The sequence below is a fragment of the Borostomias antarcticus genome (genome assembly GCF_949987555.1).
Source record: "Borostomias antarcticus genome assembly, chromosome: 3".
In the NCBI taxonomy this organism is placed as follows: Eukaryota; Metazoa; Chordata; class Actinopteri; order Stomiiformes; family Stomiidae; genus Borostomias; species Borostomias antarcticus.
The window spans coordinates 1,650,126-1,665,463 of record NC_140236.1 but is presented as its reverse complement, the minus strand read 5'-3'; the positions used below and the strand labels follow the sequence as shown (position 1 = coordinate 1,665,463).

At 46.6% G+C, this 15,338-nt stretch overlaps 1 protein-coding gene across 1 annotated transcript in view; it reads right to left on the bottom strand.

The window, feature by feature from the left end:
* Positions 1-1,035: 1,035 nt before the first annotated feature.
* Positions 1,036-15,338, bottom strand: part of elapor1 (endosome-lysosome associated apoptosis and autophagy regulator 1) — a gene marked incomplete at its 5' end in the record, with an annotated part of 21,286 nt that continues 6,983 nt past the window's right edge. The window contains 15 exon segments of the mRNA XM_084461909.1: positions 1,036-1,180; positions 1,568-1,733; positions 1,983-2,161; positions 2,591-2,717; positions 2,919-3,020; positions 4,213-4,306; positions 5,634-5,784; positions 6,339-6,515; positions 9,721-9,984; positions 10,448-10,585; positions 11,505-11,610; positions 11,822-11,912; positions 12,961-13,089; positions 14,200-14,377; positions 14,823-14,911. Of these exon segments, the coding sequence (XP_084318035.1) occupies positions 1,112-1,180; positions 1,568-1,733; positions 1,983-2,161; positions 2,591-2,717; positions 2,919-3,020; positions 4,213-4,306; positions 5,634-5,784; positions 6,339-6,515; positions 9,721-9,984; positions 10,448-10,585; positions 11,505-11,610; positions 11,822-11,912; positions 12,961-13,089; positions 14,200-14,377; positions 14,823-14,911 (2,060 nt within the window). The 3' untranslated portion in view covers positions 1,036-1,111.

Below are 15,338 nucleotides of genomic sequence, written 5' to 3'. Positions count from 1 at the left end.
GGTCCACACGTTTTACGCACAAGTGTTCCCAAATCTACGCAAGCAATTTGGGTGCGGAATCAAATTCTCGTCAATTGACGTGAATGTCATTTCATGGTTCAAAGACAAAGCGATTAGACGTGACACTTGAGTTGGTGAGTGTGTGTCCCTTGCCTATCATTTTATCAGAGAGCAGTGATAGAGTATTTCGCGTTGTGCGTCGGCCATCTGGTGTTTAACTCCCGCCACCCGGTGGACAGCCGGCTGTCCCATGATTATAAAACGCGTGTACCTTCTGTCGTCAAATCTCGCGAGGTGCATGCCCAAAAAAACACATGCATCCCAGAGGTTTCTCTAGAGAGAAACATACATTTGAACCAAAGAGGCAGTAGGCCTGATTAAAAAAAACAACAGTTAACAGGAGAAATATTTTATTATACCAAATACAATAAATTAGTCTTAATGACACACAAACATGGTTTGACATTAATCATTAGGCTAATGGTAAACAATGCAATAGAAACATTTATGAAATACGAATCCTGATGATGCTTAATACAAAATATACATAAGACACATTCCATTTTATGAGCACACATTGCAGCATCGAAGAGAGTAGGCACAAACGGCTTTCTATAATATCAGATCATAACGAGTGAGGTCTGTAGGTCTAAACAGCTGTAAACCCAACTATATTAGACTTACTGTTACAGGAACATCAAATCCATATTTCCTTTGAAACACTGACACAAATACATTTCCCAAAATTAAGCATGCATAGTAAAAAGTTAAAAAGCGCTACACAAAGAAACAAACTTTATTCACAAATTAAATGAGCAGAACCCAGGATCATATGACTAGCATTTACACCAGTGTAATACATTAGCCTACTGTACATAAAAACACTCAAGACCTGATTCTTCCTGTAACATCCCAGAGAAAGTTAGCAGAGCAATTCAGAGGATTCAAATGACCTGAAAATAAAGTTTTAAAAACTCTTTTATGTTGTAGTCCTGTCTAACTCATGATTTATAGGGAATGCACATTGGTCTCCAGTTGGTCCATTCATCTCTGCTATTTGGATGTTTTTGGATGTCCCATACGGTCTGAGTCCAGTCCAGCTGTCTGTAGTCTAACTCATCTCCATCTCCAGGCCGGATGACGATTTCAGCGAGATCGAGTCGAATCCATCGGATGTTCTCTGTGAGAAAGTTAGTTTGATAAAACAGCCAGTCTGCAGGTCTCCTATAATGGGTTCTCCCATTAACTCTTATAAACCAGACCTAGTTCCAAATACTATTTGAAAGTCTTTCAGTTACTTTAGCGTTTACTTGAGTCTATCTGGACTGTCAAGTTGGTTCACTATTATTGTGAACAGCTCACTGGTTCCAATGTGCCAGACAAGAACAATCAAGCACGGAAAAGTAATTTAAATTATTTCAAAAAGTTTTACTGCTACATCTGGGAAAAAGTCTCTCGGGGTAATCAGGATCACAGTATTTCAGGACAAATTTGCACCAAAAATGTGTTCGCACAAAAAAAAAAAGTGTTTTACGTGTTGCATTGAAGACATAAGCAGTTTGCTTACCTCTCTTGAGAAGGACTTGATCCTGGTGAAGAAGGATTTCTTGGTGAGGTAGAGGAGGTCGTCCTCTGCATCTTCCCCCTCCATGATGGCACAGCTGTCTGCAGCCGGAAGCTCACATTCCTTGTCCCCCGAGCTCATCATCAGCCTGGAGTACTTGTACTGCAGCCTGGACACGCACACGCACACACCGTTAGAGGCCACCTCTGTCTAGCAGTAGAACCACTTACATCTCTTTCAAATGTTACTGAGAAATATCTTGTCTTAATTTCTTCATCTCCCTAGCTGGCGCTGTCAGGCCCAACAGCGACCAACTGCCAAAATGTGACCTGGTGACATCATAATGACACTGGAATGCCTGTAAGCGTCGGGTTACTTCTTTATTTGGCGTGACGGAGCGAGCGAGCGGTCGGCTTACTTGCGCGTCTTCTTCCAGAAGTAGCAGCTGATGCTAACCAGCAGCAGGGCAGCGACCGTCCCTGTGGACAATCCGAACTTGAGCCAGAAATCCAGGCTCACGCAGGCGTTGACTTTCTGTGGCGGCAGGGACACCCCGTCCGTGCACTGCAAGGGTTGGACCCACACGTAGGTGGTTCTCTGAGACACACACACACACACACACACACACACAGGCATGTGCGTGTACACACGCACACGTTTACAATACAGTTGAAAGCCCTGGTTTTGCACATTCCTCTGTTTGTAGCTGTTTTAATGACTGACTGACCACTGATTATGTCACAAGTTGTTCTATTTTATATTCTTTATCTGTACTGGTTTATTGTGTTTAATTTTAATACATGATATTGTTATTTGTGATGACATCTTATTGTATAATATTGTTTTTTATTGTTGCTGCTTGTTTTGTAATCTTGGCTACATTGAAAATGAAGGCCTGACCCTCAATTGTATTCCCGAGAAACTAAATAAAGGTGATGATGAATACATGTTTTATCTGTGTTTTGACTACTTCCCAGTTGAATGAATGCTGAGTGTACTTTGTGTAAACGTATTGTTCAGTCTTACCTGTATTCCCTGGTTGCAGGCACTCACTATCTCCCTGTAATGGCTGTCCGTGCAGAGTGGACACGCATACTTCGACCTCCACAGGAAGTGGAAGGAGCAGCCGTCACACGTGCCCTCTGAACAGTTGCTGTGGAGCAAATTAACGGAACACATGACGAGAACTTCCCTGGTGACTAGTTGTAATGTAACAACAAGCTTGTCCACAAGGGGGCGGTATTGAACTTTTGGTGCACTGCCCAGGTCCTAAGTATAGACATAACACTGGTGCCAAGTCCAATGTCCTTTGAGTGACTCAGAGGTCAGTAGTTCAATTCATGGTGTACCATACCTTGGCAGGGTAATGTGGTCTTTGGCTGCCACTGTGGGATCACATCTCAGCCGGAGGGTGGTAGCCCTGCCCTGGGTACACGCCTGAGTCCTTTCACTGGCCCTGAGGTCACCATTACAGACAGGATTAGACATGGGATCTTAGTGGTAGATTTTAGTGATAGTCTTAAAGGGATAGTTCGGAATTTTGGACATAGAGCCTTGACTCTACGACTCACCCATAATGTTGCTGATTGGTCGAGAACATTTTCAGCTGATTCCATGCTGTGTCCCGTTCAGCCATTCACGGCATGCTAATGCTAGCGCAATCTAGCTGAACTGGCTAGCGTTCAAAGACAACACTTACTGTATAAACACAACAAACAAGTAAGGATCACCAGATAAACTAAACTCCTCAGACATAGGTCAGACATATCTCTTTCGAACGCGGCCATTGTAACTTGTTGTGTTGTTAGTAAGAGAATAGTCCTCTCTTCTTTGTTGTTTGTTGTTGTTGTTGTTGTGAAGACAATAGTGCCAGCTAGTTACGTATCGCTCCGCCTCACTATTTACAGAGGAAGCCACATAGTTCCAAACAAAGGAATGGGTTCAACAATAGCTGGACTTCAAATGATATAAAAACTCAAATGACCCCCGACAGACTGTCCTCATATCTGATTTGATTTGGGTGCAATGAGGAGAGTTTATGTGAGTTCTCTTTGAATGCTAGCCGGTTCAGTTCGATTGAGCTAGCATTAGCATGCCGTGAACCAATCAGCTGAAAATGTTCTCCACCAATCAGCAACATTACGGGTGAGTCGTTAATGAAGCTCTATGTCCGAAATTCAGAACTGTCCCTTTAAAGGATTTTCTTGAATTTCTCAGTTATTGATCAAGATAATGATAACAAATAGCAATAATAATACTGTAGAAGATAATAATCACAGGAAAACTTCATAGGATCTCAAGCTCAATGCTGAACAGGACCTTACTAGAGATGATCAATCAATCAATCAATCAATCAATCAATCAATCAAAGCTTTATTTGTATAGCGCATTTCATACCCAGAGGAAACACAATGCGCTTTACAGAGAGCTATGGTAGGGTGGGTATACGACCCACCTCTACATATTCCAGAGGGAAGCAAAAATACAGTAATCACCCGGGGGCCAGATAAGTGAGCTGTAAAAATTCTTCCCTGACCCCTCTCAACAGGGCGATGGAGCAAGCTCCTGGAGTATGTTTGTCTACCGGCTAAGACATGATGTTCCACGTGTTGGGAAACTGAGCGGTGAGAGGAGGAGGACCATGTTACCGGTAGTAGAAGATCAGGTCGGGCAGACTGGACTCGGAGGGGAAGGTGTGCTCCAGAGCTGAGATGTGACCCAGGGTCGTATCCGTGGTGATACCTACAGAGGGAGACAGAGGACATGCTCAAGCAAGACAGGTTGGGTCACAGAAACCTTCGTTCTCTGACAGGACTGACCTGTGAAGTCCAGGATATACCGAGGTACAGTATAGAGTATATCCACTTCTTTATCTACAGACACACAGTATACTCACTTCTTTATCTACAGACACACAGTATACCCACTTCTTTATCTACAGACACACAGTATACTCACTTCTTTATCTACAGACACACAGTATACTCACTTCTTTATCTACAGACACACAGTATACTCACTTCTTTATCTACAGACACACAGTATACCCACTTCTTTATCTACAGACACACAGTATACTCACTTCTTTATCTACAGACACACAGTATACTCACTTCTTTATCTACAGACACACAGTATACTCACTTCTTTATCTACAGACACACAGTATACTCACTTCTTTATCTACAGACACACAGTATACTCACTTCTTTATCTACAGACACACAGTATACTCACTTCTTTATCTACAGACACACAGTATACCCACTTCTTTATCTACAGACACACAGTATACTCACTTCTTTATCTACAGACACACAGTATACTCACTTCTTTATCTACAGACACACAGTATACTCACTTCTTTATCTACAGACACACAGTATACCCACTTCTTTATCTATAGACACACAGTATACTCACTTCTTTATCTACAGACACAGTATACTCACTTCTTTATCTACAGACACACAGTATACTCACTTCTTTATCTACAGACACAGTATACTCACTTCTTTATCTACAGACACACAGTATACCCACTTCTTTATCTATAGACACACAGTATACTCACTTCCTATCCACCACTTATGTAAAAACTAAACTATTTAAATATTTGCTGTTATAGTATACCCACTTCTTCAGTCACCACTAGGACTGCCCATTGTGGAGGCTATGAGAAATGAAAACGCCTAATAAAGATACAACTTTATGAATGATTGCTTGATTACACACACAACAAAGAAGCAATCGGTCATCGATGCAAGTCTATGTCAGGAGGTTATTCTTTGACGTAACCATACCCAAGGCAAGCCCCTCACACCAAAACTAGGCATTGGCATCGCTCGGACGGTCTACTGTATTGTGTATTCTACATAATTAGTGAGCAGATCCGGGTCAAAATACTGTCTGAAATCCTTTCAGTTACTTTGCTGTTTTCTAGAGTCTGCCTGGAGTGTCAAGAGGGCGGGACTTGCGTTTTAGGACAGCAAACAGCTCATTGGTTCCAAGAACAGCCAATCATTTGGACCCGGGTCTGTTAGTGAGACTCATGTCCGTCCTCTCTTACCGACGAGCTGGTCCCCGATGGAGAAGGGCTGTGAGGACACCACGCTCTGTCCCCTGATGTCTGAGGGGACCACGATGGACTGGCAGGCATAACCTCTGACCTCTTTCACGGTCTCCGTCACGTTGTCAACACACCTGGCCAGCTTCCTGTCCTGCACGGGTCACAGGGAGACACTCGAATGACTACCAGACCGCCGCTACAGAAGATCAAAATGGAGTCAGAACCGTGACTGAGATGCTGAACAATTTTCAGTTTGAAAGCGGACAAATGTCAACCTTGTTTTGATCGTGGAAGAATACGCATGCATTCAAGACTGACGACTTTTCTTTTTGACGCTGCTTTTTATTAAATCAAATAATTATTCATTCATACACTGCACTGTAACTTTTTTTCCTGTATTTTATTTTGCCTGCATTTTGTTTTAAATGTCCTTTATTGCATTTTGTTTTATATGACCTTCTATGTGTTTCTTGCACTTTGTCTTGATGCTTTTAATGTCTCATGTGAAGCACTTTGAATTGCCTTGTTGCTCAAATGTGCTACAAATAAACTTGACTTTGCCTTTTCTTGCATTCAAATGAAACAACCAGTGTATTACAATCAGTCACACACTCACACTAGAATGAAAAACCTTAGTCTCCACTGTCCATTCTATTGTGTGTAAAGTGTACTTCACTAGCGTCCCGTTTGTGGGCGGAGCCTCACCTCGTCCCCACACAGCCCCACGGTGAACAGGTGGAAGAAGCGCAGCCCCTTGCTGGTGAAGCGCGCGCCGCTCTGGAAGCTGGTGACGTTGGTCAGGGGAGAGAAGTTGTAGGAGAGGGTCTCTCCTTGGCCGGACCTCAGAACCAGCCTGCCGTCACTGACACACGCTGAGCGGGCCTGGGAGAGACGGGTTAGAGAGAGGTTAGGAGAGACCGCCGGGTCAGAGCATCGCAACGTCCTACCAGAACACCTGGCCTACCAGAACACCTGGGATACCAGAACACCTGGCCTATCAGAACACCTGACCTACCAGAACACCTGGCCTACTAGAACACCTGACCTACCAGAACACCTGCCTACCAGAACACCTGGCCTACTAGAACACCTGGTCTATCAGAACACCTGGGATACCAGAACACCTGGCCTACCAGAACACCTGGTCTACTAGAACACCTGGTCTACCAGAACACCTGGTCTACCAGAACACCTGGTCTACTAGAACACCTGGTCTATCAGAACACCTGGGATACCAGAACACCTGGCCTACCAGAACACCTGGTCTACTAGAACACCTGGTCTACCAGAACACCTGGCCTACTAGAACACCTGGCCTACTAGAACACCTGGCCTACTAGAACACCTGGCCTACTAGAACACCTGTCCTACCAGAACACCTGGTCTACCAGAACACCTGGTCTACCAGAACACCTGGTCTACCAGAACACCTGGTCTACTAGAACACCTGGCCTACTAGAACACCTGGCCTACTAGAACACCTGTCCTACCAGAACACCTGGTCTACCAGAACACCTGGTCTACCAGAACACCTGACCTACCAGAACACCTGGTCTACTAGAACACCTGGTCTACTAGAACACCTGGTCTACCAAAACACCTGGCCTACCAGAACACCTGGTCTACCAAAACACCTGGCCTACCAGAACACCTGGTCTACTAGAACACCTGGCCTACCAGAACACCTGACCTACTAGAACACCTGACCTACTAGAACACCTGGTCTACTAGAACACCTGACCTACCAGAACACCTGGCCTACCAGAACACCTGACCTACCAGAACACCTGGCCTACCAGAACACCTGACCTACCAGAACACCTGACCTACTAGAACACCTGGTCTACTAGAACACCTGACCTACTAGAACACCTGGTCTACCAGAACACCTGGTCTACTAGAACACCTGACCTACCAGAACACCTGACCTACCAGAACACCTGGTCTACCAGAACACCTGTCCTACCAGAACACCTGGCCTACCAGAACACCTGACCTACCAGAACACCTGACCTACCAGAACACCTGGTCTACCAGAACACCTGACCTACCAGAACACCTGGTCTACTAGAACACCTGGTCTACCAGAACACCTGGTCTACCAGAACACCTGTCCTACTAGAACACCTGGTCTACTAGAACACCTGGTCTACTAGAACACCAGGTCTACCAGAACACCTGGCCTACCAGAACACCTGGTCTACTAGAACACCTGGTCTACTAGAACACCTGGCCTACTAGAACACCTGGCCTACTAGAACACCTGGTCTACTAGAACACCTGGCCTACTAGAACACCTGGCCTACCAGAACACCTGGCCTACTAGAACACCTGGCCTACTAGAACACCTGGTCTACTAGAACACCTGGCCTACTAGAACACCTGGCCTACCAGAACACCTGGTCTACCAGAACACCTGGTCTACTAGAACACCTGGTCTACCAGAACACCTGGTCTACCAGAACACCTGGTCTACTAGAACACCTGGCCTACTAGAACACCTGGTCTACTAGAACACCTGGTCTACCAGAACACCTGGCCTACCAGAACACCTGGTCTACTAGAACACCTGGTCTACTAGAACACCAGGTCTACCAGAACACCTGACCTACCAGAACACCTGGTCTACTAGAACACCTGGCCTACTAGAACACCTGGCCTACTAGAACACCTGGTCTACCAGAACACCTGGCCTACCAGAACACCTGACCTACCAGAACACCTGGTCTACTAGAACACCAGGTCTACCAGAACACCTGGCCTACCAGAACACCTGGCCTACTAGAACACCTGACCTACCAGAACACCTGACCTACTAGAACACCTGGCCTACCAGAACACCTGACCTACCAGAACACCTGGTCTACCAGAACACCTGGTCTACTAGAACACCTGACCTACTAGAACACCTGGTCTACTAGAACACCTGGCCTACTAGAACACCTGGTCTACCAGAACACCTGGTCTACCAGAACACCTGGTCTACCAGAACACCTGGTCTACCAGAACAGCTGGCCTACTAGAACACCTGGCCTACCAGAACACCTGGTCTACTAGAACACCTGGCCTACTAGAACACCTGGCCTACCAGAACACCTGACCTACTAGAACACCTGGTCTACTAGAACACCTGGCCTACCAGAACACCTGACCTACCAGAACACCTGGCCTACTAGAACACCTGGTCTACCAGAACACCTGGTCTACTAGAACACCTGGTCTACTAGAACACCTGGCCTACCAGAACACCTGACCTACCAGAACACCTGGCCTACTAGAACACCTGACCTACTAGAACACCTGGTCTACCAGAACACCTGGTCTACCAGAACACCTGGTCTACCAGAACACCTGGTCTACTAGAACACCTGGCCTACCAGAACACCTGACCTACCAGAACACCTGGTCTACCAGAACACCTGGCCTACTGTACCAGAACACCTGCCTACCAGAACACCTGGCCTACCAGAACACCTGGCCTACTAGAACACCTGGCCTACCAGAACACCTGGCCTACCAGAACACCTGGCCTACCAGAACACCTGGTCTACCAGAACACCTGGCTGTTGACTTGTTCAATGCATGTATAACTGAAAGTGTCATGTAGGAGGGTCACCACAAATGGTAAATGGACTGCACTTATATAGCTTCTATATAGCCGACCCTGCGGTCGTTGGACGACCCGCTCTACCTCCTGTGCTACCACCGCCCCAAATGCAGTGGAGATGCAGAGATGACATTACTGGTGTTACTACTGGTTTTGGTGTGATACAGATATCTATAGTCTATGTCTATAGACTATATGGATGATATAGATATCTATAGTCTGTCTATAGACTACATGGATGATATAGATGTCTATAGTCTATATCTATAGACTATATAGATAATATAGATGTCTATAGACTATATAGATGATATAGATGTCTATGTGTATGTCTATAGATGATCTATAGATACTCAACTATTTATGAACTAACCCTAACCCAGCTGGTGCATACAGCAGCAGCAGTCACAGTTGATAGACCTCTCCGACTTAGCTTGTGCTATACTGGAGGTCTCCTCTAGGGGGCGCTAGCCTCCTTACCTTGTTGCTGCGTGTGTTGGGTCCGCAGGGAATACAGGCCGCCTCCCCCACCGGCTGCTCCGCCCGGATGTAGGAGTTGGGGGGGCAGCTCTTACACACGCCCGTGCCGTTGAGCATGTAGTGTCCGGGGGGGCAGGGCACGCAGGCGGAGCCCGACCCCGCCGACCCCAGGGCACAGTGGCGACACTGGGAAGCCACGCCCCCGATAACGTCGGCAATTTGGACCGAGTAGATTTTGGCGAAGTCGGAGCTGTAACGTTTCTCCTGGAGCAGAAAACACAGGCAGTTTTACTCGTGACGTAAAACAGACATTCAGTCCAACTGATTAAATAACATAATACAGTTTCTTCAATTACGGTAGATAATAACTTCCATAACTCGCTAGATTTGCATTTGCAGATCCTTTCCTTATACATGGAATACTCTACAATAGACTGAAAGTTCAAATCCATGGCTTATCCATTATCATTATTATCATTATCATTATCATTATCATTATCATTATCATTATCATTATCATCATTATCATTATCATGATCATTATCATTATCATTATCATTATCGTTATTATTATGGTTATCATTATCATTATCATTATGGTTATTATTATTATGGTTATCATTATCATTATCATTATCATGATCATTATCATTATTATTATTATGGTTATCATTCTCATCATCATGGCGGTGCTGCGGTGAGCCAGCGGAAGCAGACAGCTGTTTACCGAGAGGTAGCTCTCTGTGCGCTGGAAGGCCCAGGTGAAGCTGACGCTGCTGTTGCTCCTGATCACGTAGGAGTATGACTGCTTCCTGCTGGAGCCACTCCACTGCTCTATGATGCTGTTAGTCCTCTCACTGAGGCCCTGAGAGAGAGAGAGAGAGAGAGAGAGAGGGAGAGAGGGAGAGGGAGAGAGAGAGGGAGGGAGGGAGAGAGAGAGGGAGGTAGAGAGAGAGAGGGAGAGAGAGGGAGGTAGAGAGAGGGAGGGAGGGAGAGAGGGGGAGGGAGGGAGGGAGGGAGAGAGAGAGAGAGGGAGGGAGAGGGAGAGAGAGAGAGAGAGAGAGAGAGAGAGAGAGAGAGGGAGAGAGAGGGAGGGAGGGAGAGGGGGAGGGAGGGAGAGAGAGAGAGAGAGAGAGGGAGAGGGAGGGAGAGGGAGAGAGAGAGAGAGAGAGAGAGGGAGGGAGGGAGAGAGAGAGAGGGAGGGAGGGAGAGGGAGAGGGAGAGAGGGAGGGAGGGAGAGAGGGAGAGAGAGAGAGAGGGAGGGAGAGAGAGAGAGAGAGACAGAGAGGGAGGGAGGGAGAGAGAGAGAGAGAGAGAGAGAGAGAGAGAGAGACAGAGAGAGAGAGAGCCAGAGAGAGAGAGAGAGAGAGAGAGAGAGAGAGAGAGCCAGAGTGAGAGCCAGAGAGAGAGAGAGAGAGAGAGAGAGAGAGAGAGAGAGAGAGCCAGAGTGAGAGCCAGAGAGAGAGAGAGAGAGAGAGAGAGAGAGAGAGAGAGAGAGAGAGCCAGAGAGAGAGAGAGAGAGAGAACAGTGTCAGAGCTGTGTGGGGATCATGAGGCCTAGCTGACATCTTTATCATGAGAAACTTTTTAAACCGTTTTGACAGAAGAGGCCAATTTCAGTGTGTAAGAGTTCTAGTTGAATGTTGAACACGTGACGTGACAGAATGTCCCTCGGGCGGTATTTCATTACAAGATGTCCTTCAGCCAGTGTACTTCTCTGTACCTCAATGTACTTCAGAAATGATTGTGGATGATTACAAAACGCTGGCGTTCTTTTCTCTCACCGACATGAAGGTGAGGGAGCAGTCGGCCGTGCACTGGGTCTCAAAGACGAAGGTGATGTGTGAGAGTTCACGTTTCTCATCGTCCTTGGCTACGGAATGGGGCAGCCTGGTGAAAAGTCAAGATTTAACATCAACACCTTTTTACAGCTACAAAAATATACTGTATTTATGAACAATACCGAAAAAGACAACATATTGTATTGTGCAACATTATTTTATTTATGATTTTATTATCATTTATGTATTAAATGTATTAAATCTATTAAATATGAGCATATGTCAAAGGTATGATTGGTTCGTCACCCAACGCAGCCCACCTGTATCCGGGGACAGTGAGCGTGAGCATCATGAAGTCTGAGTCCATGTCCCCGGGGGTGGTGTAGATGTACTCCCCCGCCACCGCCCACGCTGTCAGCAGCAATCAACAATCAATACCATCATACCCACAATGCATTTCCACACGTCTCATTCAGATCATGCAAACGTACAGGGGCGGGGATCCTGGGGGGGGTCAGGGGGGACATTCTACCCCCCCCCCCAATATTTGACATCATTAAAATTGTCCCCCCCAATATTTAGATTGGAGTAGTGACATTCAAATGACCATACAGCCGCGTAGAAAGATGTCCCCCCAAAAAAATACTCTTGCAAAATTTCAATGTAAATGTCCCCCCCCCCAAAGATGGATACAGATCCCCGCCACTGCAAACGTACACGCCTTAAACATGTAACGGTAGTACACGCCTTAAACATGTAACGGTACACGCCTTAAACATGTAACAGTAGTACACACCTTAAACATGTAACGGTAGTACACGCCTTAAACATGTAACGGTGTTACACGCCTTAAACATGTAACGGTAGTACACGCCTTAAACATGTAACGGTAGTACACACTTTAAACATGTAACGGTAGTACACGCCTTAAACATGTAACGGTAGTACACGCTTTAAACATGTAACGGTAGTACACGCCTTAAACATGTAACGGTAGTACACGCTTTAAACATGTAACGGTAAAACACGCCTTAAACATGTAACGGTAGTACACGCTTTAAACATGTAACGGTAGTACACGCCTTAAACATGTAACGGTAGTACACGCCTTAAACATGTAACAGTAGTACACGCCTTAAACATGTAACGGTAGTACACGCCTTAAACATGTAACGGTAGTACACGCCTTAAACATGTAACGGTAGTACACGCCTTAAACATGTAACGGTAGTACACGCCTTAAACATGTAACGGTAGTACACGCCTTAAACATGTAACGCTAGTACACGCCTTAAACATGTAACGGTAGTACACGCCTTAAACATGTAACGGTAGTACACGCCTTAAACATGTAACGGTAGTACACGCCTTAAACATGTAACAGTAGTACACGCCTTAAACATGTAACGGTAGTACACGCCTTAAACATGTAACGGTTCAATCTGTGAGCGAGTCTCACCCGTCATCCTGTCTGAATTGCTGTATTCTCGGCTGAAGACGGAGGTCTTCATGTTGCTGGGAAACTCGTTCCACCATTTGTACTCGTACCCCACCAGGGGCTCGGTGCCGACCGGGCAAACAGCACAGACTGTCCGTACAGAGGGGTCAGAGCAGGGATGGGGTCAGTACATCACATCAGAAATACACACAAGACACGCACGATCCACTGGGCCTGTTAGGATGGGTGCCAGAACACAAAAGCTGTGTTCGTAATCGCTCCCTCGTTCCCTCACTCCCTATTCCCTAGGGTTCACCATGTAGTGAACTACCTAGGGAACGGAGAAAATGTAGGGTACATGCACTGTTCCCTGGAAATCAAGGTGAATTGTGGGTAATAAATAGTGGACTATATAGGGAACAACAATTCTGTGGAGAATTCGGACACTATAAACAAAATGGCTGACGCCCTATATAGTGCACTATATAGTGAATAGGGAGCAATTCCGAACACAGCTAAACTCTTCTAGATGAGGAAGAAATAGAGTTCTGAACACCAGGTAGCTCACATTAAAAAGGCTTGGACGTTTCCAGCCAAAGGCTCTTCCACAGACTTCCTCAAAACGTCACTCGCAATAAAAAATAATAAAAATTTAATGGGAGCTATCTGGTGTGCAGAACTCTTTTTTCCTCATTCATGACAATACATTACAGTCATTACAGTTAGCAGACACTTTGATCCAAAGAAACGTACAATAATTGCATTTATCATGGGTAGTCAGTGTACTACTACTCACCAGAACTCACAAGAGCATCTCCCCTCTAAACAAGAGACTAAGAGCAGAATCTAGTGATGAAGCCATTAGCGTTGTTAGCTTATGAGTGTCAGAGTGGAGGAGGGGAGAGTGGTGGAGGCAGGGAGGGAGGGATGGATGGATGGATGGAGGGAGGGAGGGAGTGGATGGGAGAGTAGCAGGTGGAGGGAGGGAGGGATGGATGGAGGGATGGAGGGAGGGAGGGAGGGAGGGAGGGAGGGAGGGAGGGAGGGAGGGAGGGAGGGAGGGACGGAGGGAGGGAGTGGATGGGAGAGCAGCAGGTGGAGGGAGGGAGGGAGGGAGGGAGGGAGGGAGGGAGGGAGGGAGGGAGGGAGGGAGGGAGGGAGGGAGGGAGGGAGGGAGGAAGGAAGGAAGGGAGGGAGGGAGGGAGGGAGGGAGGGAGGGAGGGAGGGAGGGAGGGATGGAGGGATGAAGGGAGTCTGCACCTGATCCGTTGGAGTAGGCCCCGTGGGGGCAGGGCAGGCAGGCGGAGCTGTTGGAGGCGTAGAAGCCGGGGTTGCAGGGAGGACAGGCCTCCCTCTCCCCCGACGCAGGCAGGGTCACGGCCCCCTCAGACCCCTCAGAGCAGATCTTGGGCTCCGACCATTTATACATGAGCTGGGTCTGAGAGACAGAGGAGGGGGGTTGGGACTGGGTTCAACTCCCTCTCTTTGTTCTGACTACATGATTGATCAGACCGAGGGCATTCTGGGTAAATAGGAAATGTCAGCGGAGTATCTGACTCATACAGTATGCACGAGAACACGATGTCAGGACCAGATGGTGGGGTGAACTGAGGCTGATTCATGTTTTATGTGTGTGTGAGCCACTCTGAACTGGGTAAAGCTTTTCTTGGCCAAGGCCAAAAAAAAGACATTCTTAATCTCCACCAACCTGAGATTACCAGTTAGCAGTTCTGATGACGACCTTGATTGATCAATTATCAGCCAAGTCATACTTTGTTGACGCTTTTTTTTTTACCACCATACCTGGAAAAGCTTATCCTGAAGCTGTCAGACTTGACCCCTCCCATTTGACCTGTTTAAATAACGGCTGAAGTCATTAATACCTGTCCTTCAGAGTCGCAGGGAGTGTGTGTGTAGAAGTAGTCGCTGGTCGTGCACGCAGGTCTGGCCTTGCAGCTCCCAGAGCCGGCCTCTGGAACAACACGGCCGAGACGGAAAAACACAGCCCACGTTAAGATGTAGAGATGATAAACCACACACAGGTCTGACTGACCTACCCAGGCTTACGCTGAGGCCTGGGGGGGGGCGAGCTTTTGGGGCGGTGGCCCCTCGGCTCTGAAATGCACTCCTCCAAAACCTGAGAGCCTCAACATCTGAGAACTCTTTTAAGTGTCAGTTGAAGAGTCACCTGTTTAGGCGGGAATTTCATCATCTGTAGCTCAGCTAGTGATTGTTTCTATGTTGTTGTGGTTTGGATGTTATAGTGTATTATTAATCCACTTGTGAGGCATTCTGTGCACTAGTGCTGTGAAGGGCACTATAGAAATAAAGCTTTACCTACTTACTTACTTACTTACTTACATACTTACATACTTACTTACTTACTTATTTACTTACTT